Source organism: Vicugna pacos, chromosome 9 (assembly GCF_048564905.1).
Source record: "Vicugna pacos chromosome 9, VicPac4, whole genome shotgun sequence".
In the NCBI taxonomy this organism is placed as follows: domain Eukaryota; kingdom Metazoa; phylum Chordata; class Mammalia; order Artiodactyla; family Camelidae; genus Vicugna; species Vicugna pacos.
The window spans coordinates 33,565,646-33,591,301 of NC_132995.1; the positions used below are offsets into that span (position 1 = coordinate 33,565,646).

Sequence of the window (25,656 nt, forward strand, 5' to 3'; positions counted from 1 at the left end):
TGTATGGTAACCATTAGCCACATGAGGCCACTGAATGCTTGAAATGTGACTAGTGTGACTAAGGAAGTGAATTTTTAATTTTTAACTTAAATAGCTACCTTTGCGTAGCAGCTACTATATTGGACAGCACAGTTTTATGTAGATGTGGATGAAGGTTTCACATTTATGTAAAATCCAGAAAACTGTACTCTTAGATCTATTCATTTCATCTATGTAGGTTCTACTTCAGTTTAATTTTTCTCTGTCTTGTTTTACACCAACACTTGTAGCAAGACTCCACAGTGGCTTTGTGACAGTACCTTAGGAAACCAGGGCTCCTGAGGACAGACCTCCCTAAATCTGAATCAGGAGCTCACACCTGGTGGGAAGCCTCAGCAAGTCACCACACAATCACTCTGACGCCCTCAGACTTAGTTTCTTCTACATTTTTAATGATGTTAAGTATTTCCTCTTCCCCAATCCTGGTTTTTTTTTTTCCTTTTCCAGGAGAAAATTTAGCAAGTGTTGATTTTATTATTTTGCCCTGTCTTAGCCCAAAGGAATAAAGTAATTAAAACCATAGTACCTGGGGTGTGAAAAATACCTGATGAAAGCAAAGGCTGAACAGATACAGTAAGGGAATTAATTCTTCTGTCAAGTTCACTAGTCAAGATGATTCCCTGTGGAATTACTGACTGCTTTTAAATTCCTTGGGGAATTATTTCATTTTTAAAAGCTGATAGTTTCTGACTATTAAGCATGAAGGAGGTTTTTCAAGTTTCATCTGGGGTTCTAAGTCTCATTAGCAGAAAGTATGCCCTTATCCCTAGCTGCTACCCCCAGAAGGCAGAGGGAACATCAGATACTGAGTGCCATCGGAATGACTAGCCTGAAGACCTGCATCACTGGGATGCTGTTACCTGATCGAAGGACAATTGCACTAGATTATAAATATTACCTCTAGTGTGCTAGCTAACCACAAAATCTTAATCTTTACTTAAAAAAAAAACCCAAACAAAAACAAAACAAAAAACCCAACCAAACCAAATATCACTATGTCCACCCCCACAAAAACAAACAAACAAAAACAACCCTGTAAGAGATCTGGATTGCAGCTTTCATGGAGTGAATGCCTGGGGTTTTCTGAGAAGCACCTCTAGGAAAAAGGCTAGCCTGACAGTTCACAGGGCCATAGCGCTGCACACCCCTGTCCCACCGAGTCCTACAATTCTAGCCCGGAGAAGAGATGGAGAAAGATGGGATAGATCAAGCTCTACCTTCTTCATCATTTTGCTTATTGACAAAAGAAAGACCTGTGAGCCATAAGAGTGAACCCTTAAATACACCACTAAGGCTCTAATGATAAGTGGTTTGTGCAAGTGCTTGTAAAAAGAACATGTTTACTTTAAAGAGCTAGTTCTACAAATCCCCATTCCCAAAAGCTTTAGCCTTAATTTAACTTGGTATTTTGTTCCAGCAACTGTTCACAATCCCATCAAAACTCCATCCTGGCAATTGTCATCAATAATGCCAATACCTTAGTCTCCTCTACATTCTTCCAGAGTTTCTTAAATTGAGATCCACATGTTTCACTCTAAAGCTTTACATAATGCTGTATGTATATTTTCATATGCATTTTTGGGGAGAGTTCATAGCTTTCATTACACTTTTGGTGATCCATGACCCTAAAAAAATTGGTCTATTCTATTTTACAAATCTTTTCAGAATTCTTAAGTGTTTACCTAGACAAACTAAAAAAGATCTTTCCTCTATTTATCAATAATGCTTGAAAATTTCAGTCTTGGGATTAGTAAGTCTCCAAGAAGGTCCACCTATCACCTCTCCCTGCATGTTAAGGTTAACCAGCCAGGACTAAATAGGTAGGCTAAAGGGTATGTTGTCTCAACGAGACGGGGGAAGTAAAGGATGGCTGCAAAATGCCTGCCATCCTTGAATGCATGTCCTCCCATGATGTGACTTCAATGCTTTGCTCATCAAGGGGTGGAATCTACATCTCCAACCCCCTGAATCTAGGTTTGGTCATGTGGTTTGCTTTTGCCAACAAGGCATTAGCAAACATGACACAGCAGAATCTTGAAAAGTGCATACATGTCGAGGTTTCCCTCTTTTGCTGTCAGGACCCTCAAGACCACCACAGGAAGCAGCCCAGGATAACCTCCTGGAGAATGAGACCTCAGCTATTATAGCTGCCATCCTAGATATGTGAATGAGGCCATCTTGGACCATCTTGCCCCAGTCAAGTGGACTCAAACCAAAAGACTCATCCATTCAACCCACTGAATTATGAAAATTAGTAGATCATTTTAAAAAGTCATTAAGTTTGGGGGTGATCTGCTATGCAATGAAAACTAATAGTAAGTATAAAGTATAAATTAAGCAGGAAAAAAAAATCCAGCAGGAGTTATGAAGAGTGAGGTTCTAACCTCTGGTATAATGTCCCCAGTACCCCTAACTTGACCATTTTCAGTTCCACTGGAAAATTTCTATGTAAAGATCCCCTGATAGAGACCTCAATATAAGTTAAAAAACAAACAAACAAACAAAAAACACTATAAATTCTCTGGGTATGAAAAAATATTCCTGAAGTCTCTTTGTCCTCTCAAAAACTTCTCCTTTAATGAATAAGCCTGAAAAAATTCACTGTTTATGAATGTCACTTACTTTAAGTAGTTCATACATATAAAACCGGATATCAAAGTCTGTCAGGATCTGGTACAGTTGCTGAAACAGATTTTAGAAAACAAAGTTAATTTAGTCTTGTTGTATCTTGTCATCCCAAAGTTGGTCATTTTTCTCCATAAACTTAGTGCTTAAGTCACTCAGGAATCCCAGAACATTTTACTACCTGATTTGGAACAAATAGGGATAAAAACATAAGACAAGGCGCTAATACTTCAGTCTTCAGAAGAAAAAAAAACCCAAGGAATTCCAAGGGGAAAAAAAGCCATCTATACCAACTTGGATCTTTCAAAAACTCATGTAATGCTCTATGATTTCAACACCACAATTACATTATTATGAAGTCCAAGTTGTCCAACTGACCTTGTATTTTTACTGCACTTCAAACAAACTAAACCCATTGCAGCACCATGGTTTAGATAACTGACTTCTGAGTGGACAGCAGAACTTGAAAAATTTCATCAGCCCACATGGTAAAATAGCGACAAAACAGTCTGCTTATGAAACATGAAGAAAATGAACTGCTATAGCATTTGGAGATGGCAAGAGACTAAAAAAAATCTGTACCTTCCATTCCCAAAACGAACTGCAGGCTGGAAAAAAAGAACACCTCATAGGCAATAACTGATGGGAACTGAAGAAGTAAAATGTTGTAGAGGGGAAAATGTAGGTGGGATGAGATGCTTAAAAAAATAAAGAAAAGAAAATATAGAAAAGGAAGAAAGGAGGGAAGGAAAAGATACAGGTACTGAAAATGATTCAAGACCAAACTGACAAACAAAAGAGAGTATTCATAATTGATAATCCAAAGACCCACCTGATGGGAGTTTTTAAATTCCAATTTCTAAGACAGACAGCAGAATTTACACATCCAGGTTCATTTAAATTATCACAAACCCTTATCAGAAACCATACTATTATTTTTGATAATCAATTGCAAGCAAATCTTTCCCCACTAGTCAAACAGCACCTTCTATAAAATTAATTTGCACACTTTTATCAAACCTATTTTGTTTCTCTCTTTATTGGAAGACTCAAGCCACGTGGGGAATCTTTCCAAGGTGCACAAAACAGCATAAACAATCTGTGTAAAAGGAGGGGAAACTTAAAACTTTACATGCATATTTGTTTGTATCTAGAAAAATGATGTAAGAGATTAATGAAAAGTGGTTTTGTGCATATATGTCTAGAGGATGGACAGTTGGACACAGGAATAAGGAGACTTTTTACTGCATACTATTTTATATTTTAGATCTATGTAAAGATATTACCTGTTCAAAAAAATTTTTTAAGGAAAAATAACAGGTTTGCCAAGAACCTAACACTTTCTAACACCAGGATTTTGCCTCTTTCTCAAAATTCCATTTACTAAGATCTGATTTCATGAATCTCAGGCAGTGCCTAGCTAAGGGCACTATAGGCAATGAAAACATACTTTCCAGTACACTGGTGGTACCTTGAGCTGCTCCACTACTGGAGGCTGACCCTGGTTGGGAAAGAATCACATTCAGGCCCAAAAGCAAACACGCCACCACTTCTGCTCAGGAGACTCAATCACCTAACAGCTAAACACCCAAGTGTTTTGTTCTCCCTCAGCTCTGAACAGCAAGAAAGGCTTCTCAGCCAGCACATGAACAGCCTGTATGGAGACACAGGCTGAAGATATCATCTCTCTGGGTGCCAAATCAGCTTTTCCTCTGACAGTTAAGGAGATCATTCCCAGAGACTGGGCCAAGTTGAACCTCAAGTCAATAAACAGGCCATGAAAGTGAAAAGGACATTTTCTAACCCCTAGAGGGCTAGAATATTTTATTTCCGAAAAATAGATATGGGCTATTTAATTATTTGGATTTCTATCTGTGGGAGGCTTTCCTGTCATATCACGTGGTATCTATACCAAGCATCCATGTGAACAGTGTAAGGCATAAAAATTGCCTTGGACTGCTAACATAGTATTTCTGGCTACTCCAACCAGTATCAATTTTATGTAATACAAAAAACCCTAGCTGACTATAGCTTTTAGGCCTAATACATTATAAAGACCTAAGCGACAGGCTGACATTCACTCTCACTTTTCAGGAGCTCTGGGTAGGAGACCAACTATACCTGTAACATCTGACCACTGGGGCCTGGAATTCAGGCCTCGCCAGGGTCCAGTCCAGCTTCCCCAACTCTGTAGCTCCTTCTCCACTGCAACCCCCAGGAGATCCCCACTCTGACCAAACAAACCTGTGTGTGCCACTTCCATTCTTCCCTCTCCAAAACCTAGACTACCTGCCCCTCCCCCTTAGCATCCCATCCCATCAGGGTTCTACAGAGCTGACAGTGGTCTCTTCCCTCTCTGAGCCCCCATGCTGTTTACTGTCCTCTGGGGTGCCCACAGGACGCCAACAGCAGCAGCATGCCCAGAGTTAACATTTCTCATTCAGGTACTGGCAGTGACCTGAAGTTCTCAAGATAATGTCTCACTCCGCTGGAAACAACAAAGGGCTTCTTCACCTCGTCCACATCCTAAGAGTCCCATGCCAGCATCCTTGCGCATTGTGGCATATGCATGATGGGGAGGAACAAGTGATGTGACTGGTGGCAGTCACCAATTTGGTGATTCAAGATCTCTGAACCTTCACTCCCCCAAGTATGTCAAGGGCCCACCGTACAACCCAGTCCATATTCTAAGTCCTCACACAGCAGAACAGCCTATGTTTTATATACCCTACACCACACATGGCGTGATCCTCTGCTCGCACACAGAAGTCAACAAATATTTGTCTTTGATGATCTTCACCAGTCAATGAAACAAAATTGATACCTTTCCAAGAAACAGAAGTACTGAGTCAACAACACATTAGAAAGGGAAATTTCACAAGAACTACACTTCTCCTCCATTCTTCTTAGTCAGGTACATGGACATCATTAACCAACCAATGGCAAAACGCTGCCAGGAAGTTAGTTTTACTTACATTTTCATAAAGTAAGTGACTTACCAAAAACAAAACAAGCCTATGCTTCCCGGAAGACTACAAAGGTGCTGAGGAAGAAACTATTCACCAATCCTAGTTTGGTTCCAAAGCCTCAAACATACTGGCATTTCCCTAGAAATCAGTTATACTCCAGAACTATTCAAAGAACCCAAGGTGGAAATCTCCTGAGACCTTTATTAACCTCAGAAAGTCTGGGGAGAAGAATGCAAAAAATACAATTTGATCAAGAGAACCAGGGCCTACTTGGTCTAAAACCAACATGCAGAATGGAATGGCTGCAAGGCCCCAGCCCCAGTGACTGTCATTCAGGAGGGCTTCTCACTTTAAGAAGGTTCCCAGCCAGATATGGGAATTACCAACACAGCGAACTTCCACCCTGCACACACAGCTTGGTCTATGTCCATAAACCCCAGTGGTCCCCGTGTAGGGAGAAGACAAAATGGGGGAAGTGTGATATAAAGTAAAAGTGAAAGGTGGCACCCATTTTGCCACTATTTACACATAACCCCAAGATTCAGAATGAGACCAAGGGAAACATTTTTAGAAATTTAAGGAAGCAGAACAAATCATTAATTAAGTACATCAAAGTTACTACAAATCACGTGAAAATGTCTTACAAAGATGACAAAATAATGTCAGTGACCAATAATAATAAAAGTAAATTTTGTTCCCCCAATTAAGGAAACTTGAGTCTGTGAACTCATCCTCTCCACATCAAACTCTAGCAACATGAACAAGACCTCAAAACATCAGGAGTTCAAGGCCTCCTCTATGAGTGATATGAAATTTTCCACAGATCAGTATAGGTCTACCGTCTTCTTAGGATGGGGCCCATTTGGGATGTCTTATCAATCTTTAAAATGCCCATATGATATATTTTACTTAAACTGTATATTCATTTTTATTTATACTGTTGCAACGGCATAGAAAACTGAGAAGCATGTCTCAATGAAAACTCTTTCTACCTCAAAACAGTATCTGAACCTCCTTGGGATAATTTTGAGTTTGAGAGTTTTCTGTAACTATTCATCCCAACTTTTAGAAATTGGCTTTGTCTTTTGTTCTAAGTATCACCACGTTATCTTTTATTATCACTTTGACATATATGAAGCTTAACTGTTGATTTCAAGGAGAAATTGATCAAACTAGTACCTCTATCATAAAATAAAGTATCAAGGAAAAAAAATCAGCAAGGCCATAAAAGATCTGAACTAAATTAACAATATAAAAATATGACTATGTAACAAAGTCACAAAGTAACCATCAACAAGTTCCAAATAATCAACATTATATACATACAGATCGTGTTCTCTGGCCACAGTGCAATCAAATTAGGAACCAACAAAATAGAAGAATCATTTTTTTTTAAAAAACCAAGTAGATCCTGGATATATATTCACAAACATACAGCTATAAAGCCCATTCCTAGGATAATAACTACTGGGAAACTTTTGAAGTTAAACTCTGTATGGTATATTAGATGGCATTATTGTATAAATATTAAATTAAGTGTACCAATAGTATTGTAGTTATGTAAGAAAATATCCTACCTAGTTCCAGTGCTAGCATATTTAAAAATGAAGTATCATGATGTCTACAACTTACTTTATGATGACTTCAACAGATAGAGACAGAGATAAAGAGGGGAGGGTGGAGGAGAGAGAAATAACTGCAAATGTGGCAAATAGTATTAACAACTGGTAAACCTAGGTGAGTAATTTAAGGGTATCAACTGTGCTATTCCTCCCAATATTCAGTGGGCTGAAAACTAAACAGGAGTTCCATAATCATGGAATGTAGCTAAAATGGTTCCTGGGGTTGTACAGATGCAACACTACCGATCAAGAAAGAAACAAATCAAGTGAGTTGACTTCAACTTGAGAAGTTAGTAGGAAAAACAGTGAAAACTCAAGAAAGAAGAAAGAAGGAAGGGGAGAGGGTATACAGCTCAGTGGAAAAGCACATGCTTGCCATGCACGAGGGTCCTGCGTTCAATCCCCAGTAACTCCAGTTAAAAAAAAAAGGAAGAAAGAAGGAAAGATGGAAGAAAATAATTAAGATAGGAGCAGAAACTGAATGAAATAGAAAAACTAACAAAAACTATCTGAGCAACAAAACCAAAAGCTGGTTCTTTTGAAGGTATGAATAAGAGAATTCTAGCAATGCTGATTTTTTTAAAAAGAGGGAGAAAACACAGCAAAGGTACAAGTAATGTTACAAACGTAAAGGAAAGCATAAATTACAGATGCATTATGTTTTTAAGTCCTAAGAGAATTCTATTAACTTTATGAAAATATAATCAAAAGTAGACAACTTTAGAAATAGATATTATCTAAACAGACTTGGAAGAGATAGAAAGCTGGGGTAAAACTTTGGCCAATGTTATGTTTTAAAAAGCAAAGTTTAGTCCAAAGTCTCCCCTCCCCACCCCAAAAGACACCTACCTAGATAATTTCTATTTCATGTAAACTTTCAGAGAACAGAAAGGAAAAGCTATCTAGTTTATGTTATGAAGTTAGTATAAGCCTGATACCAAAACCAGAAAGGTTCTACAATAAAAGGAAATCAAAGATCAAAATTTATTATCAATTGTATCCATAAAAAATACTGAAAAGAATGGGCTGCAGGCTGTATCACTGTTGATTCACCCCTGATATTTAAACCAGGGATGGCGGGGGAAGGTATAGTTCAAGTGGTAGAGCACATGCTTAGCATGCACAAGGTCCTGGGTTCAATCCCCAGTACCTCCATTTAAAAAAAAAAACTAATAATAAATAGACCTAATGACCTCCCCCCAATAAAAAATAAAATTAAAAATTAAAAAAAAGGGACAAACCTCTGGATATCTAAAAACCAGCTATTAGTACACTTAACAGTAAAATGAGAAAAAATAAAAACAAACTTTCCTAATAAAATGGACACTGGACATTTAATCAACTGATTTTCCCACCTGTGGCCTGTTATACCATCTGGAAAAGAAAATAATTTTTCTGTCATGATCTGTTCTTCCAAAGCACACAACTGCTACCTAATATTTAATGATCTTTTAAGTTACTAAAATGGCATGGCTTGAACATGTCAAAGGGACCTCCAGTTTAACATGGCAGAACAAACCCATCCTACCTCTGCTTCTTCCCAAAGCTCCTCTAAAATAACAGTAAGAGGACAAGGGGGGATTAACTCACAATAATTTAAAGAATGGAAGCAATAACAAATTTTGAAGCTATAAAACAGGTGTCCAGTTGACTTAGCAGACCACACAAAAGCTGAGAATTCTGCTAACATTCTGCCAATGGAGGCAGTCCACTAGCAAACACTTCACACCGAAGAACTACAGAAAGGTTCGGGAATTAGTGACCCCAGGGATCCCCAAAAGAGGGCAGAGATTGAGCTGAAAACAGGAAAATGAGTTTAAAACACCACATTGAAAAGGGGGAATTAAGTGAAAGTCCACATGACACTCCCCATAGCTCTCCTTAACTTGAGAAGCTACTAAGACGCTGGCAGCCAGACTTGCATCCTCAAGATAGGAGCTGACAATCAGTAATCATTGAGTTCATTACTCTGAAGTAAGAGCAGACATTTAATAAAAACTATGACATTTCAGACAACTGTAACAGAGGCAAAAACAGAGAACACCCCCCAAAAAAGGAATTTAGAAGAAAAAGAGAAAAAGGAATGAAGAAAACATAATGGGAAAAAGACCACATATTCTCAGTGAGAAAATAGAAGATATTACATAAAGTATAAAAGAACAGGATACTATCTTTAAAAATTCAGAGAAGAAAATAGAGTTCTAAGATATGAAGTCTAACTTTTGAATGAGTTCTAGAAAATGAGAACAAAGAAAGAGAAGAAAATAAAAGAACATTAAAAATATTTTTCCAAATGGAAGGACATGGGTTTCTAGACTGAAAAAGCCCAGTAAGTCCCCAGGACAAAAGATGAAAGCGACCCATATGAAAGCACATCACTGTGAAATTTCAGAGACTGAGAATGGAGAGGAAATCCTAAAAGCTTTCAGAAGAAAAACCAAAACCAAAAACCAGATCACACAAGATGAAACCAGAATGGCTTCAGTAGTAGTAGTGGAACAATCTCTTCAAAATTCTGAGGAAATTATTAATTACAACCTAGCATTCTATACCATGGTAATTATATTAATTGCAAGGATAGAATAAAGATGTTTTCATATATGCAAGCCTCCAAAAGCATCAGTTTCCCCTTTAAAGGAAGCTCCTAGAGAATGTACCACATCAAAACATCCCCTTTGTAAGAAGGAAGATTTCTCCAGGAATTAAAAACTGATCTTCTGCATGTTGTTAAATCAAGAGAGCAGCTGTCAATTTAAGAAATACAAAAATGCTGAAGTGAATATTTTTACATGTGTGGCTAGATAATTGGTAAAAGCTCATTAAGGAAGCAGAGGCATTGAAAACTGAGGGATTTTACTATGAAGTCTCATTAAGACCAGCTTTAAACTTTTGCAATAAGAGAATGTTTGGTTTCATTAAAGCCCTAAGCCTTCTTAAATGTACACACATTCCCAGCCACGGACATCTTGCACAGCAGAAGTGTAATCATCTACAAGCATCAGCACGGTAGCCTAGCAGCTAAGCACTGCTCTGGTCGGTAATGAAAAGTTTACATCCCACCTTTTAGAATTCACTATTGATTTCACCTTAAGGAGTCACATCAACGAGGAAATTTGTTACATATGGGAGAAGCTATACAACCGGCCCTCCACATCTAAAGGATTCAACCAGCCACGGATTGAAAATATTCAGGGAAAAAAAAAATCAGAAAATTGAATTTGCCAAGCTCCAGCAACTATTTACATAGTATTTACATTGTATTTACAACTATTTACACAGCATTTACATTGTATTAGGTATTATAAGTAATCTAAAGATGACTTAAAACATACGGGATACACATAGGTTATATGAAAATATCATGCCATTTTATACAAGGGACTTGAGCATCTTCAGATTTTGGTATCCCTGGGGGGTATCCTAATCCCCCGTGGATACCAAGGGACGACTGTATATAAAACTTCCTTATTGTTTTATAAGTCATACAATCCTCTTTTGCTTACTTTACACTAACCTTATTTTAGAGTGATAACCTAATAAAAAGTAAATGTGAGAATAAGATTCTTTTATTTTCACCCAAAAATATCACTCCTGTTACCAGCGTCTTTCAGCTGCTGTGTTGGTTTTGCCATACTTTCTACAACAATAAAACCACAAGCCTTTTTTTTCACTGATAGAGAATTATAATCACCTAAAAGTTCTCTAACTGCCCATAAAAATCAACACCACTGTTTATTTTTATATTGGTTTTCATATTATGCTCTACCGTGTTCAGTATGTCTGGCCCCAAAAACCTTATCAGAAGGTTGCAGTGTTTGAACAATAAAAACATATTCATGAAAAAACAGCTTAAGACCATGCTTTTCGAAGAACACTTCAAAGTATAAATTAACATGCATTGTAAGAAATGTAAACAACCCAAAATAGGGCTTTTCTAAAGCACAGTGATGCTGCATCATTTGCTTTGTATACAGTGTGCCTGACCAACAAACATCATCTAGATGACAGCTTGAATCCAATGTACTATACTGCATTTTTTCACACAAGCTGTGGATCCATTTAACATTTGCTATCAGGAATGTAAGATTCCTATGAAAAGTAGAGTTAACATCTACCTAAAACTATGTTGTCTAAAACATGACTGCTATAGATGACGCATTAACTTAGAGCCAGACCAGCAGCGATTCCCAGAGTAAGCAAGGCAAAGGGTGATAAAAATGTAAGAACCTAACGGCTTTCTGCATCCTGTACTAATGCTGTAAGGAATCTAATCTGTTACTTCCTGCTCTCATCAATGACCTTTCCTGCCCGCCTTGTGTTCTAGACTATCAACAGTACTTATTACCACATCCCCATTCCCCGTTAACCCCATGCCACAAAGAAAAAGTACATACGCACCTTAAAATCTGTATTATTGATATATTCAAATACCAAAGCTGGTGTCTTTGACTGCAAGAGAGAATAGCAATGCTTTATAAGTATTCGAAAAATAAACAAATTTGCTTCTAACATATTGGCCCATTCCCAAACCCTACACAGATGAGAGATTCACTCATCAGGGAACGCCTATTAAGAAAGTATCCTCCTGAAATTTTTTGTTTGGAACTTGCTTCAAAATAACTGGGGATGGTGGGCGGTGGGGAAGTGGGTGGGGTGCAGATGAACAGCGCTGACCACAAGCTGATTAACTTGAGCTCAAGTTGGGTGATGTGTGCAGGGAGATTCATTGTATTATTCATTTTACTTTTTTAAATGGTTGAAATTTTTCATAATAAAGGTTTTGCTTTGTTTTTTAAAAGAGACATATCCTCTGACCAACTTGTTAGTGTGCCTGGCACATTATGTGAAGATTTATAGTCTGCAGTGCTCCAGTTTGCCAACCACAAAAAGAGTGATACATTTTCATCTTGGTTTAGTAAGCCAGATGCATTTCACAGAATTATCAGAGGTCTTGGGAATTTATCACAGGTCTTTTCAGGATCAAAAAAAATCTGTGATTATTATTAAGCTATAATGTGAAATTACTGCCTTGGCTAGAGACGATTAGCGAATGTCTCACTTTACAAAGATGCGTTCCTCAAAAACTCATGTAAAATCAAGTATTTTGAAAGCACTATGATCTTTAATGCAATAATAACAAAATGTTCAATATTTCCTTGTTTAAATACAGATTTTCAAATGTCAGGTTTACTTAAGTAAGGTAAAATAATGCTAATTGGCAGTGGAATAAGCTTTCAAAATTTAGAGAAAAGCAGGGGCTTAAAAGGTTATAGAAAGTAACAAAATCATCTTGGAAATCTTTATGGCTAGGAAAATTTTGCTCAAGGAAGCAGGTGAAAGTTACCTAGGAAATAGGCTACAATGCATGCATGCAGGTCTTTGCCAGAACAAGCAGCAGCCCTGGTCCAGGGATTCCTCACTAGCCCAACACTGAAAGGGTTTCATCAAGACCACCAGATCTGTCTACAGGCTGGGAGCAAGCCTGTTCCCGTACAAGTTATGGGACAGAGGCTCCCTGTTGGTTTCCATCCACTTCAATTTACTTGAATTACGTATCATGTAAAACACACACATGCTTTAAATAACAAATTACAAAAATAGTAAGACAGGAATCACTAAGTTCTAGGAACTTAAAAAAAAAAGCAAAATGAAGATGTTCCAGGTATAAAACTACATACTGCTTCACAATGCAGTCCATTTTCAAATATTATATAGTTCAGAGTTAGTCATCACTGTAAAATCAATCTGAGCTTATAAGGCTGGGATATATTTTTAATGCCAACTAGACAATCTAGATTACAATCAACCTTCTCAATCTTGTCAGGATCCCAAAGGAAAAACTTTCCTTATTCTTCAGTTCAATGATACTGTGTAATCTTGGGCAAGTAACTTCTGCAGACTTCAGTTTTCTTATCCGTACAATGTGACAAGATGGACGATGATGGTACCTACCCCACCTGATTGTTGTGAGGATTAAACAATGTGATACAGTTAAACATTGAGAATAGTGCCTAGCACATAGTTTCAATGTATGTTAGCTACCACATTACAAGGATGTCTTTAGCAGATACAAACAAAAACCTATTTTTTAAACAAAAAGCTATCATGGGAGAACAGAGAAATATCTGAGGTAGAACAGGTGAAGAACAGAAATGGGATGGACATGCTATAAGCATGGTACCAAAAAACCCTCAGCTAATCATAAACACGTGAGGTTAAGTTCCTCCCCTCAGGGAGAGAAAACAAAATTAACAGCACATTTAAAATGGCTAAAAATCAAGCATTTTAACAAAAATATTTAAGTTACACCTGCAAATACAATGTGAGTCCTAAAGATGAATGCTGAATTAAAGACCACTATGAGAAATAGCAAGACAGCCTCCTCAACGGGTCTGTGGGGCTGTGGTCTGTTCAGCTCTCTATGGCCAAGGGTCCATGTGGAAACACATCATATTTCCTTCTGTAAACCCAGATTTTCAAATGTCAGGCTTACTTAGTGAGGTAAAATAATGTTAATTGGCAGTAATAAGCTTTCAAAATTGGGGAAGAAGCAGGGGCGTAAAGAGATTCAGCAAACGTTTGTGGACCATATCAAAATAATGAGGTAACAAACCTGCGACAGGAATTTTTTCTACTTGTGCTTTTAGGTTCCAAAAAAGTGGCGGCGGCTATTTTATCACTAGGCCACTATGATTTTTTCTGGTTTTCATAACCATTCAGTAGTAAAGACAAGCTCAATCATCCCCAGTAGATTATAATGATGTTTCTCATATCCTGAAATTCTGTGACACACTCACTCACTCACTCACTCTCAGAACCACCAGGCACCTACCACAGGGTCCTTCACAGTGTCAATCAGCTTAATGATATTTGTTCCACCACGAAGGTTCTCCAGAATCTTAACCTCTCGTTTTATCTTCTTTTTCTTCACTGGCTTAAATACATAAAAGTAATCAAAAGTGAGACTCCTTTTGAAGTTAATAAATAAAACTTTAAAACCTGTTTATATCAAATGGATACTGCATTATCTCACACTGCGTTATGCTAAAGGGCATGTCTAAATCAGAAGAGAAAAAAAAAAGAGATAAAAACGGGCCTGCCCATGAGAACTTTTAAGATTAAGTTAAATAATTCACAGACTCATATAGCTTATGTGTCAGATCTTTAAGTAGTTACATTTAGGGCACTTAAAATTTTTGAACACCCATGTCATACTTTAAAAATAAAATGCTTACTAGATAACTGCCAAATGGAAACTGTTATAGCTCTGAACAGCTGTCTATCATGCACTCACAAATAGAAAAACTGAAACAAAATGGTGAGACACCTGCTCTTACAATGAGTTGCATGTAATTTTGTCTTCTAGGAGGGAAGACCAGTTCACTGACATCAAGTTACAAACTTGTTTCCCAGCTGCTGGCTCCCATTTCCCGTCACCACTCCCATTTCCTTAACATCTAGAATCTGAAATCAGCACAAAGCCAGTAAAACTTCCCAACAGATCCCATTCCTACAGAAAAACATGATGGATCAGCAAAGGAGAAAACTGATCTCAGATACAGCAGTGATTGAAAACCTCTGCTACTTGCTAACCTCTTAACCTACTTGATAATAAAACTGAAGACCATAATGAGAAACAACAGCTTTGCACACATTATTTCTTCTCTTAAATGGGCTAAAGAATTTGCAGAAGAATAAAAGTAGTTCCAGAAAAGTAAGTATCACAATCAATTACATTTTATAAAGTATTTAAACAGTGACTGGCATTTAGTAGCAATCAATAAGTGCTAGCTTTATTATTTTCAAATTTTTAGTTAGTCATAAATCATATTTCATCCTCATAAAATTTCTATGAAGACTCAGCCAAGTTGAGCTATTTGCCCAAGATCGCACAGTTAATAGTAAAGAGTGGAGGCAGGATTCAAATCTAGACAGTCTGACTCTGTTGGCCTCACTCAGCCACTGTGCTTTTACTTCCCAAGTGTGGCTTTGGGAGAAATGTAACTAAGGAAAAGGAGTATTCCATCACAGTGTTATACTAGCTATACTAGCACAGGCAAAAAGAGTTCAATGGATTGGCCATGAAGCAAGACTAAAAAAGCCTGTGTGTATGGTGCATGGTGGGGAGGGAAGGGGAGACGTAACATACACATATGCTTGAGAAACCATCATCTCTTGCTGGTCACCAAGCTACAGCTTTGAACACACAACAAAACAGAGATTATGAAACACAGAACACCTACATCACCTATAACAAGGTGCTCAACTGAAGCTCTGGAATCTAGCTGCATTCTTTTAAGCCAGCTGCCACAATCACGACCACTTCACTTTGTCAGGGTTCTCAGCGGAACAGACCTCACTACTGTGGTTCTTCCCTATCTTCACTTGGGAATTTTACTCCTTATTTTCCTTTTTCATAATTACAGAGCTCAGTACTTTGGGAAAAGAAAGCTCTTGAAAATGAAGTACAACTTGATCAGAAAACAGCCAGAGAAGGACATATCACAATATTTTAGTCGATAAGCTTCAAAAATGTCAATGTCCTGGGCTTGTACCCAGAAGGAAATCTACTTCAGGACGACACCTGCACCCCAATGTTCATAGCAGCACTATTTACAATAGCCAAAACATGGAAACAACCTAAATGCCCATCAACAGGTGACTGGATAAAGAAGATGTGGTATATTTATACAATGGAATACTACTCAGCCATAAAAACCGACAACATAATGCCATTTGCAGCAACATGGATGCTCCTAGAGAATGTCATTCTAAGTGAAGTAAGCCAGAAAGAGAAAGAAAAATACCATATGAGATCGCTCATATGTGGAATCTAAAAAACAAAAACAAACAAACAAACAAAAACAAAGCATAAATACAGGACAGAAATAGACTCATGGACAGAGAATACAGACTTGTGGTTACCGGGGTGGGGGGCGGGGTAGAGGGTGGGAAGGGATAGACTGGGGTTTCAAAATTGTAGAATAGATAAACAAGATTACACTGTATAGCACAGGGAAATATACACAAAATGTTATGATAAATCACAGAGGAAAAAATGTGACAATGAGTGTGTATATGTCCATGAATGACTGAAAAATTGTGCTGAACACTGGAATTTGACACAACACTGTAAAATGATTCTGAATCAATAAAAAATGTTAAAAAAAAGTCAATGTCATGAAACATACAGATTGAACAACTGCTCCACATTAAAAAGATATGACAACTGAATGTATCGCATGATCTGAGGTTTCCCTTTGTGATAAAGAACACTATAAGGACAACTGAAAAATGAGAATGGGGGCTGTAGATTAGCTAACAGCACTGTATGTTAATTTCTGACTTTGGATCATGGCACTGTGAGTTACGCAAAAAAAATTGTTCTTGATTTTAGAAAATACAGGAAATCAGGGATGACTGCAATTACTCTCAAGCACTTAAAACATGTAAAAAATATAGTTATATAGGCATATACATACATTATCTATGTGTGTGTGTATACATAAGAGACAGTGTGAGAGAGAAGGATAAAAACAAATGCTGATACTTGAGAAATCTGAGTGAAACATACATGGGAACTTTTGCACCTTTTCTGTAAGTCTGAAATTTTGTGAAAAAGTTAAAAGGAAAACAAAAGCTGGGTATTATATCTAAAAATTTACTAATGCTACCAGTATATTCAATGTAAGAAAATTTCAGAATTTTCATCCACTACTGGAAAGCAACTACAAATCTGTGGGATTAGGACTGGTGACAGAGGGAGAAAAACACCACAGACAGAAGCAGCCTATATTCACCAAAAGCCCTCCTCTCCTTCTAACAGTGGGTGAGCACAGGGGTAAACCATTAAGTAAGTTGCTTTCATGACAATGCCCCATATAAAGCCTTGCTTTGTTCTCCTGCTATTCAGCAACTGATCAGACAGGCACACTGTTCCTGGACAACTCAGTTAAGATGAACATATATTTCATTACGTCTAAAGGTAACTTATAGAGCAAGTGAAGCATATTTTGTTGCTGAATTGTCACCTGTCCAACAACTCCTTGAACCAGAGACTGGGGACAGCACGGTAATTCTGAAGTCACACAATGGAGTTATACTGCAGCTGGAGTCCTCATATACTGACAAAAGACAAAGAGACTGTAAGAAAGGAAAGTGATGCACAGCTCAGGACACGCCTCTGCAAAGCAGGAGCAGCAAGTCTCTATAGGAACCAGGCTACAGGTAACTTCCTTTAGCCTCAAGACTACTCTGCTGAACCTGAGAGATGCTCCAGAAGCTAAAAAACCAATGAACTCCCAGGAAGTGAAAGCAATGATTTAAATTCTATAAATAGTAACTGAAGAGAAAAAGTTAGGATTCATAAGGGACCTTTGCCATTTAAAGGAAAAGAGACCATGAATTTTTACAGAAATAAGGATGCTTTAACCCTCTAGCCCAGAGTCTGCACTCATTCACCACCAGGAAGGTGGCGAACACATTTCTATCACAATCTCATCATTTCACCCTGCACATTAGAAAGAGCCTCTCTCTTACCCAAGGTTCATTTATTCCAGTTCAGAGAATTTACCTGATTCTAACTGAATCAGTTTAGCAGTTTAACAAAGCAAAAAAAGGAAAAAGAAACACAAAGTCTAGTAGATAAAATGGTAAAAAGCTAAAAAAAGAAATTAAAGTATTAAAATAAGTTTCAATAATAAATGAATTTTGGCACACACCTAGAGACAATATTTATGGGGAAAAAAACACCCATTAAAATTTTCTGTGCATGAGATCTGAAAAGAAAGAAAAAAAGCATTTTTTCAGATTTCTGCCCACAGTGAAAGTCCTAGCTATTTAAGAGAAACTTGTTCAAAATAATTCAAGAGTAAGGTATTTTTTCTCTTTCCCCATTCACCAACTTAAAACATTTTAAAACAAAAGAACAATTTAGTGATGGGCTGCTTGGAAAGGAAAAAGTTGATAAAGTCAGTAATCTGTTCTATTTATTTACTCAGAGCTGGTTTTTAAAAAGCCAGATGTGAGAAAGATTTCAACTACTAGCATTTAATTGTGATTGAATTTGCAAAGTAATGTCTACCAAAGGCTTAAGAATTATGACCTCAATAAATCCCAGCAAATATTAACAGGCAAAGTTCCATCTTAAAGTCTTTCCAAGCACAACCGACCTGATAAATTCAAGGAAAGTGGGACTACAGCTCAGAACTTTCAAACATGGGATTACTTTTATTCCACCATGAAAGCAACAATTGCCCGACTAAGATACTGATTTCATCACCAGTAACAAACAATTACAATGAACAATGGTTGTCAGGAATGTACGATAGCAGAAAGAAAGCTCAGTCTGGATGATAGCTTTTATTTCATTACCTTGGTAGCATCTCTAAAATCTACTGCAACTGACCTAAATATAAACATTATCTGAGCAATGTTAATTTCTTCACAGCAACTTTCCCCCTAATCTTTCAACTCTCATCTTTCCAACTACATTACCAACTCCTTAAGGGTAACTGTTTATTCTCAGGATTTAAAAAATGTTTTTTATTTTAAAAAGCGAGATATACAGCAGGTCTTTTGAATCTCATTGAGAGGATGGTATAGTCCTTTCTATGATTGGTTCTGCCCTCTAAAATCATTCACCTGGCCCAAATGAAATATTGTTGTAACCATATTTTACTGCTTTGTAAGTCCCAGGTACTGCTTTAAGCACATTTAATAGTACTCTGAGATGAGTACTACTAACTACTGCAATTTTACATGAGACACTGAGGAAGAAAGTTTATGTAACTGCTCAAGGTCACAAAGCTCCTAAGTGTTGGAATTAACACCTGAATCCAGGCAGTCTACTTCACACTTAAAAAAGAAAAAAACTTTGTAGATTACTCAATCACCATCCTCTAACTACCTACTCATCTATCTGCATCTCATCTGATTTTCCCAACAACTTGTGAGTCAAACAAGAAAGGTATACCCATTTTACAGATAACAAAACAGTCAAGTGGGTATAAATGAAGAAGCTGGTTCTAGAATCCAAGTATTCTGCCCTCCATTTGCAGTACTTCTTACACTATATCACCCTGATTATGAGGTGACAGATCCTAAAATTAGGCTCTAAAAATTATTTGGAGTCATGCTCTACACATGAAAATTAGGTACTCTATATATACCAAAATATTCTTTTCACACATGGTGCACTCTCCAATAAACTCTAATGTATTAAAAGAATAAAACTTAACCCCTAAACCTTACAAGTAATCAGGATGAGACTTGGAGGAACTGTATGGGTTAAAAAAGTACAAAAACATTGGTTCTTGTGGTATCAAACCAAGAAAGGAAAGTAACATTTCACTTACGCATTAAACATGCTGCTGTGAATACAAACCAGAGAACCCAAATCTGGGTCTCCATAGCTCTCTGGGTATTCATCTATTCCACACTTCAACTAGCAACCCACTGACATCAAGTTATTTCCTTTCAGAATAACTCCAAAAATCATTAGAAACAAAGTAATTCATTTGACTTCTGCTGAGTGTTCGTCCATCTTTCCAGCAAGATGTACAGCAAGAAGTCAAATATCCAGTAAATGTCCTACCATTGCCCTTCACATCTACCAAGACCCCAAAACAGGGACAGAGGGTTGTGAACCTAGTGCTTCCCCTCACAGCCATGGGACCCTGAGCAAACTGCAGGCACTCCTGGGTCTTGGTTTATTTGTGAAAAAAAGGTTTGGGTTCTAATCATTTCTATGCTCCCCTATTCTGTGATTGTTTCACAGGTTAACCACACTCTCAATCTCTGATCCCACAACCACAATATTAGAAACAGCACTGACTAGTTCACACACAACTTTTAAAATCTGTATTACTTTTAAAGGCAGTGATACTTAGGGTGGAAGGTATAGCTCAATGGCAGAGTGCATGTCTAGCATGCATGAGGTCCTGGGTTCAATCCCCAGTACCTCCCCCCTCCAAAAAAAATTAAAATGAGTGAAGTCAGTAATAGTTTAATAATAACTTTTAAAAAAACATTTGTATACTTTGAGACGTGTGGAAACTAGAAATCATGAAAAATTCTGATGAATTAACATTAATGTCTTGCTTCAGGAAGATGTCTTGGTACACTTGCCTAATGAAGTAAATGGAGGGGTAAAAAACCTTCCACCTAAGAAAGTAGAAATAAAGGAGAAAGCACAGTATCAGCATGGAGAAAACATCATTTTGATGTAAGATAACAGCCACCAGCTGATCATGAAGTAACTAAAAAGGATCTATAATCAACAGACATCTCATCCTTCTTTTAACACTACCTCCTGAGAGCAAAAAATTTAAAAAATAACTATAAACAAGTAGGCTAAACATGCTGAAAAAATGAACTTGTATTACTACCACTCTTTGAAGCTTGAGAATTAATTTCTGGTGGAAAAAATGGATAGTCAAGCTCTTTATAAAATAATACTAGCAACAGGAAGCCTCATGAGGATTTCTAGTCATCACAGCATGGGTCCAAAGCCCTGTACATCTGTTTTTTAGAAACTGGTATTGCTCTAAACTTCTATTTAGGAAACAGCAGTTTAATTCGAAGGATCCCAAGGAGAATCGAAATCCATATATAGGTGGTGCTCACAAAGGGCTGGAAGTTGCCCAAAATGGCCAAATGCTTTCATTTTTGTGTAATTTTCCTAAGAGTTACCACAAAAGAACTGAAAAACTGATTTTTTCAGAATCAAAAGATGAAACTTTAGGAACAAAAATGGCTTCCTGTCATACTACAGTAACCCTTACCATCCGCCCTCCTCCCTTTCTCCTCAAAACAATTTGTCAAAAAAGATATAACCTCCTTATTTGATTAGAAAGTTTAAGACTTCAGCCTCAGAATTTCACTTCAGCATAGACAGAAGCATTTTGCTCACCAGTTTCTAAATTCCTCTTAATAGCCCTAATATGTTTTGATAAAAAAAAATTTAGAAATCTGATGTAAATTAAATGATACAAAATTTCTGCATGGTCATTCATCATCCAACCATTCTCATATATGGGAAAGGACTGGATGGAAATGTTACTGACCAAAAGGATAGGCAGCTCCTGTCCTCGAGGAACATACCCTCTCTCTTGGTCACAACGTGCACATCAATATGTAAGTTCCTTCCTGCAGTTGAAGTACAGTAGGTCTACCTGAAGAGGAAGCTTTTTCTAGATTCCTCCAAATTACGAGCAACTGGCATTCTATTGAGTATCTAATTTCCTGTGGCCAAACACCACGATAGTAGGCAGTAGTCATAACTTTGTCTCATCTGAATAGGTACATGTAACTTAGAATAAAGATCCTAATTTTTAAAACAAACAAAAAAATCCAGTATTTTTAAACTACTTTAATTCAGCCTGTCAGAACAATGGGAAAACCCCAAAAATACAGTTAGTACTTTCTTACCCCATCATCCTTCAGATAGAACAAAATCTGGATAGAAATTTTACAAGGCTTTGAAAAACAAAAAGTGAGTATAGTTTTTCACCAGTGGAAAGAAGGTGGTTCAGGCCATAGTCTGAAAGGAACTTGTGTCAAGGAGATACAAAAGAAACAACACTTCATGGACTAGAGCATCAAAGAGGCCTCCCAAGTCTTATTCCAGAACACTGGAACTTCCTCTGTGCTCAACGTTAAGATACAACCCAATGGTAAAATGAGCAGCAAGAGACAGGAAGAAACAGGAAATGGGAGTTCTGGCTAAAGGTTATTTCAACATAGTGATGTGAGATACGTTTCTTTGTGCCTACGTTTCTTGTTGGTAAAAATAAACTTCAGCTTCCATATTGGATTCCCTAGACATATCCCATGAATTTTTAGAGCAGGGGAAAAACTATCCAACTGAGGTTATGAGGTTCTCTAGAAGGATGACTAAGGGGCAGTAAGACGCCTTCCTAAATCAATGTACTATTACTTGCATGTACATCTGAGTGCTGTTCCTTTTCAAAAAAGACACCATGGGAAGTTGTGCATTTACTCTAAAATGCTACCATCACACAAAAGTTTAGACATTTTTCTGGAATTTAGTCAGAAATTCATTCTTCTGAATGCACAGCAGTGGAATAAGAATATTCCTAATTTCAATTTATGTCTTGCTTCTTCCTAGAGAGATTTTAAGCAGCTTTTTAAAAAAACATTTATGCTAATGTATAAAGGAAAAAAAGTCCCAGGTGACTTCTCTGAAGGGAACATTAAATATTTATGCTCGTGAAAAAAAAAATGTGACTTTGTAGGTGCAATTCATATTTAGGGAAGAGGGGAGTCAAACGCCACATCTTCAGTATCAGTTCCTCACTTCTCACCCCTACTGTTTCTGGCAGCACAAGTAACTTGCCTGTTTCTCTCGACTGCAATCCTGCGTCTCCATCACTAGGCTAGGATGGTACTGAGAGACAGAGCAGGCCACTTTTCTGAAAGGTAATTTTCAGACAGTCTAAGTCTGACTCTTCTTTCTAAACAGGGACACAGCTGCCATAACTCTACTTAAAACTTTTCAATCCTACATTCGTATTTACAGAGCCTCTCCAAAATGGCCACATCAGAAGTCCTGTACATGTAAAATGCTTGTATGTATATATTTAGACATTAAAAAAAAATCTTTACTTGTTTTTTTGTGGCGGTACTAGGGATTGAACCCAGGACCTCAAGTATGCTAAGCATGCACTCTACCACTGAATTATATCCTCATCCCCTAAAAGTGTTTGTATTAATTAATTAACTCTTTGGTCTTATCAAGATTTCACTAAATGACAGCCACACACAGTAAGTGATCTGGTAATGATGAATACCCTTCACAGATTCTAAGAATTACTTTTTAGTACACCCTATAATACATTATTAAAGCTACAAAATCAGTTACCTGAAAGAGAATTTAGCCAAATCTTCACATTTCATCCAAGAGATGACAGAAGTTGTCTCTTTAACAAACTTAGGCTGCTAAACCAGACTGAGAGGGTTTTGTTCCAATTATAATGTTAGTGATTGTAAGTGTACTCTCTACTGCTCCCAATTTCACTTTTACTAGATGATAAGCAACAACGAACCTTCCTGGCACTAACAGCTCACCATGTGCACACCACCTGAAACGTTTATCGCTAAAGGAGAAAAATAAAGTGATAATCCACTGAGGTGTTTCCCTCCACTCAAGCTTCAAACTTTTCTTTGAAGCTGCTCCAATTTCTTCCAGCTCTCTTTCTGGAATAACTTAGAGCACCAAGAGTAACAAACTCAGTGCTCAAGAAGCCCTTGGATTGATGAGATCTTCATGAAAAGGCTCTTCTTGCTTCTGAATACCTATTTATTTTGTAACAAATGGAGCCCCTTTGGAATAGGCACTTTGGGAGCCTATAATTACATTTCAGAACGAGAATGTTCCCAAATTCTCAAGCTTAGATTTGAAACAGGTCTGAGTATTTTCTCAAAAGATCACAGGAAAACAGGAGGTGGGAGTAGAGGGACATCAGAAGATAAGTAAAATGAGACCTAGCACTGTTCACTCTAGAATGTGGCTGGAGTAGTTTATATCCTTCCCACCTGTGAAAAGGAAATTTCAGTGCAACTCATAAGACACTCACCTTGAGAATTTTTACAACCACTCTCTCATTGTTGGTGATGTTAATGGCCTCAAATACTTCACTATACTTTCCCCGACCAAGTTTTCGAACCAGTTGGTAATCATCTTGATTACTGTGAAAGGCAAGAGTGACAGATAAATGCCAGGATTTGGAATTAACCAAACCTATGCCCACTACATGCCCCCATCTAACCGCCTCCATTAATCAGGCATTTGGTAGTGTCTAAACATCACGCCACAACTCATTCCCTAAATGAAAGCCACAACATAAACTTGGCTCCTTCCACTGGATACAGCTCCTAACGTAATCAGTCCCTCACAACTTGGTGGAGATCAGGTAGGAAAGGTACAGCTCTCAGCCAATCTAGGGGGGAGAGCAAAGCGTCTATCCTCAGAGGGTGCCCCTCTGCCCACAGCACCTGCCTTATATTTCACACCCGGAAGGTAGACTGCGCCTGCCTTGAGAATCTGGACATCTTTAAAAAATTTCCTCCCACCCAGCCTCATTTCACGAAACTAAAAAGGCAGAGAATTTTAATAGCTCAAGAGGACAGCTGCTGACTTCCCACCCCAATATAAATTAAAAAGCGTGAGAAGGAAAGGCTGCTCCCTCACTTCCACCAGGCTCTGGTCCCTGGACCACTGTACTTCTCAGTAAGAAAGCATTCCCTGGGGTAAGCGGGAGAAAGGGGCTGCGCACGGCGGGGAGGAAGAGGCAAGAAAAAGGGAGAGGGAGACGAAAACATGCAAGGGGGTGGTCTGCTTCCAGCCCCAGACCCAAGGAAGCGCGGGCCCAGCAGAGGGGCCGGCGGAGAGACAGATCGCTGAGGTTTGCGCCGGGGGGCGGCAGGGGTTGGGGTCAGAGGGGCCGGCGGCGGCTTTACCCCCAGCTCGGGACGTGAGCCTCATAGTCCCAGTACTCGCGGCTCCTCAGGCTGTTCACCTCGGCGTAGACCCGGGCCCTGCTGCCCGCGGCCGGGCCGGGCATGGCGGGCGGGACCGGGGGGCGCCGCGGGGCGCAGAGGGCGGCGGCGGTGGCGCGGCGTGGGGCGCGGGGCGGCGGGCGGAGGAGGCGGCGGGCAGCGGGCCGCCGAAGTAGGAGGAGGAGCGCGGCGGTGGGCGGCCGAGCCAGGCCGGGCCCGCGGGGGCGGACGGGCTGGGGGCGCGGGGGGCGCCGGCCGAGCCGGCCCGGCCCTGGAGCGGCCGACGGGGCGGCGGGGCGGCGGGGCGGGCGGCGCTCGCGCTCCGCGGCGGCCTCCGCTCGGCTCGCGGTCCCGAGGCGGCGGCGGCGGCGGTGGTGGCGGCACCAGCAGCGGCGGCCGCCGGCCGGGAAAGGGGCAGCGGTGGCGGCGGCGGCGAAGAAGGAGGAGGAGGAGGAGGAAACCCGGAAAAGGGGGCGCGCTCACTAGGAGCGGCCGCCGCCCGGCCCGGGGCTGACCAGACTCACAGCGCCCCCTGCAGCGCTGGGGGACCCGCCCGGCGGCCCGGCCCCGCCCCCGGCCCCGCCCCGGCTTCCCCGGCTTCCCCAACCCGGCTTCCAAATCTTCCCATCCTGGGGCTGGCTAAACACGTTCAACGCAGGGCCTACCCCACCCACAGCTGCTGTCCTCGAGCCTTACCCCTTATACCCTTTCAGGACTCTCCTAGAGACCCCTACCCCAAGCTCTCTACCCTCTTGTCATCCAGAGTTTACCCATCCCGACCTCCCATATTGACCCTGTTGTGACCCTTTTGTCACCCAAACTGTTCCCATCAAGCCCTCCCTAATGTCTCGCTCTTACCACTCTGAAACTCCCTCAACTCA

The 25,656-nt window shown here is 39.2% G+C and overlaps 1 protein-coding gene across 3 annotated transcripts in view; it reads right to left on the bottom strand.

Annotated features, from left to right (window-relative positions):
- CSNK2A2 (casein kinase 2 alpha 2) overlaps window positions 1-25,223 on the bottom strand; it is a 38,984-nt gene extending 13,761 nt beyond the window's left edge. The window contains exons 1-5 of one of the 3 annotated variants that reach the window (XM_006214500.2): window positions 24,737-25,223; window positions 23,854-23,965; window positions 14,088-14,189; window positions 11,654-11,704; window positions 2,662-2,721 (exon numbers count right to left, since the gene is read on the bottom strand). In XM_006214500.2, coding sequence (XP_006214562.2) covers window positions 2,662-2,721; window positions 11,654-11,704; window positions 14,088-14,189; window positions 23,854-23,965; window positions 24,737-24,840 — 429 coding nt within the window. In that variant the 5' untranslated portion in view covers window positions 24,841-25,223. The remainder of the gene's footprint in view (window positions 1-2,661; window positions 2,722-11,653; window positions 11,705-14,087; window positions 14,190-23,853; window positions 23,966-24,736) is intronic. The other 2 variants (XM_072967471.1, XM_072967470.1) reach the window with 2 other exon arrangements.
- Window positions 25,224-25,656: the final 433 nt, after the last annotated feature.